Source organism: Morone saxatilis, unplaced genomic scaffold (assembly GCF_004916995.1).
Source record: "Morone saxatilis isolate NCDOM2014 unplaced genomic scaffold, NCSU_SB_2.0 Contig401, whole genome shotgun sequence".
In the NCBI taxonomy this organism is placed as follows: Eukaryota; Metazoa; Chordata; class Actinopteri; family Moronidae; genus Morone; species Morone saxatilis.
This window is the reverse complement of record NW_023339987.1, coordinates 1-2,965: the sequence shown is the minus strand read 5'-3', so window position 1 is coordinate 2,965 and position 2,965 is coordinate 1. Positions and strand designations below refer to the sequence as shown.

Genomic DNA, 2,965 nt, shown 5'->3' with positions numbered 1-2,965 from the left:
AGGTGTGTCCAAACTTTTGACTGGAAGTGTATATATATATATACACTAGACACTATATAAAGTGTATGTATAGGGCCAGTGGGCTTGCTCAGTACACCTGTCACCTGTGTGTTTGTTTCAGTGTTCGTTCGGTGTGCTGCATGAAGCTGACAGGTTGAGGATGGACTGTCCCAGCTGTAAGAAGAGTACCTGCTGCCAGTGCAGATCACCTGTAAGACACACACACACTCAGTAACTGACCTGTGATGAAGTGTTTGACACAGGTGGACTCATGCCGACTGTCCGTCACTAAAAAAGTAAATAAAATCAGGATCTATGGAGGACCACTGTCAGTAACATAGACCTGTTTGTGTCTGTAGTGGTCCCCTCAACATCAGGGAATCTCCTGTGACCAGTTCAGAGTTTGGCAGCAACAGAATCAGCCAGACCACAACAGCACCTCTACCCTGCTCAGCTATAACAGCATTGGTACGAACACTACAACCAGGACCTGAACTGAGTCCCCCTAACACCATGATCTGAAGCTGGTGTTAGGGGGACCAGTACTGAGACTGTGCTGTGTTTGTGTCCTCAGAGTGTCCCCGGTGTCAGTGTGTATTCAGTCTGTCTAAGGGAGGCTGTCTCCACTTCACCTGCAGTCAGTGTCAGCACCAGTTCTGTGGAGGCTGCAGTCAGACCTTCACCCCTGGATCTGTGAGTCCACTGCTCTCTGGTCTTTGTCCAGACCACCCACATATAAATCCATCCATCCTCCCACTGTACAGAAATTAAGTGATGAATGTCCAGATATGGCCACTTGGAGCCTGAGTCAGCAAGATAAGAACGACTTAGATGACAAAAACCATCTTTTAGTTTGTCCCGTCTGCAAACATGGAGGCAGCTTTATGAGCTTTACTGCAGCCACCAGGGGGAGATAGAGATTCTATACTGTACATCTTTATATATGTGGATGGTTTGGGTCTGGGCGGTTTCAGATGTTACAGATTTCTTTAACATCCTCAGGCCTGCGGTTTCTCTGCTGACTGTGGAACTAAAGGTCTCCACGCCCACCACCCCAGAGACTGCCTGTACCACCTGAGAGACTGGAGTGTTCCCCGCCTACAACTGCTGCTGCAGGTAGGAACCACCTAAGGTAAAACTCAGTTTTTTAGTTTAGTAACGCTAATGTTTACAGCACACCCTCAAATCTAAAATCTAAAGATTAAGACTAGTTATTATTTTTATTTTAGCTTCTAAATATAAATAATAATGATAGAATAATGATGGTCTGCAGATTTAAACCAGAATCTGGGCCGAACTCTGGTCCCGACCCAGGTGTCAGAGTGGAGGTGGGGCATCAATGAGTGCGATGGTCACTGTTGTTGTTATTGGCTCACCTGCTGCAGGAGAGCTTAGGTGTGTACAGGTGATGGTTGGATAGCACTGATGAGGTGGATTGTGTTTCTGGTCTCTCAGTATTGCAGAGTGTCTTCTACCTGGTTAGAACCGGCCAGTAGCAGCTCAGCTGACTTCCGTCAGACAGGTATGGTCTGTGTGTTTGTTGTGGAAAATTTGGTGAGAAATGACATAAAATTGAAAAATAAGTAAACTAAGCTATAATCTAGTATATATCCAGTGGGCTGTGTTAAGTATGAGAGCACCTCTGAAGTAGTTAAAAAAATATATTTAAAAAAAGATCAGGAACTGAGCACAAGCAGCCATTGGCTGTTAGAGTGGATTTAAGAGGCGGGGCTGGAGGTGTGGATGGTAGCCAGAGTCAGAGCTCAGGGTGTGAGGATATCTTAGGGGGGAGCTCCTCAAAAGACACCTAGCAATATGAGGTTTGTGGAAAGTCCCCAGTAGCAGCCAGAGTGCAGAGTCAGCAGAAGATGAGTGGAGGGGTGCCACATAAAAACCACAGTAAGTTATGATGGAGTTAACAGAGAGTTCAACCATATGAGAAAATAAAAACATCTGATCCGGTCCTAAATTTAGGAATAAAAAACATCAAAGTCAAAAGTGTCAATGTCGAAAAAAAATTTCTGACTCCACTAAGTATTTTAAAAGATGTTTTTTAGCAAATGTCGGCAAGATTTCCAGACCTTTTTCTGACCCAGGTTTGAACATTTTTACCCGACATGTGCTAATCAGAATCTGTTCTCTGCACTCTGACTGACGCCAGTTCCGTTTCAGGAGTGTGTTTGGTTCTGGAGCTGAGAGACGATGGCAGCAGACGGGAGGAGCCCTGTGGACGACCTGCTCTACCTGAATACAGAGGATACTGCCAGTAAGACTCCCACTGACCTCCGCCCACTGCGCCCAGTGACACACTAACCTCTGCCCAGTGTAAAAAAGTCTGTTACATGTCGTAACATTAGCTTAGCTAGCGGCTGAGAAAGGCTAACTGTTCGCTGTCTGCGGGGGAGTGTCAGTGTGGTGGGGGCTTGGGAGCATTTACCTGTACAGGTGCATTTGTGTACAGTGTCCACCCGTCTGTTCCGACAGGTTGCACTATAAGGAGCGTTTGGTGGAGCTGATAAACCGTTACCGTGCCGACCCGGCCGTCCTCTTCAGCCCAGCGGAGATGGTGGCGGAGCTGCAGCGCTGGAACATCACCATACCGACCAGGAAACCAGACGAACCAGAGCCGCTGTACGCACACCGCCTCCGCATGGTCAGTGACATCATCACTATCATCATGAGTTACTATATTACAACAATCCGTTAAAATCCCCTTAATTAACCCTTAATTAACTAAACTAAACCTCTTAAAAACACCTTAATTTGAAAAGCCCTTAATGAAGAAAGGAAGTATAGTACTCTGGTTTGGTCAAAATAAATCCTTAATTCACTGAGTTATATGTGAAAATATTTGTTTGTAACGTTAATTCTTAACAAACTAACAGTAGTTGTTGTTGTTTGTTCCACTAACAGTAGTTGTTGTTTGTTCCACTAACAGTAGTAGTTTGTTCCACTGACAGACTCA

General features: G+C 45.4%; 1 protein-coding gene across 1 annotated transcript; it reads left to right on the top strand.

Moving 5' to 3' along the window:
• Nucleotides 1-121: 121 nt before the first annotated feature.
• LOC118338598 (E3 ubiquitin-protein ligase RNF31-like) lies at nt 122-2,653 on the top strand (the record flags this gene model as incomplete). The annotated part of the gene is given in 7 exon segments (XM_035675876.1): nt 122-211; nt 360-468; nt 575-693; nt 1,003-1,116; nt 1,456-1,522; nt 2,173-2,266; nt 2,485-2,653. Coding segments are annotated over 7 exon segments (762 nt in total), but the record flags the coding sequence as incomplete, so codon positions are not given.
• Between the last annotated feature and the right edge of the window lie 312 nt (nt 2,654-2,965).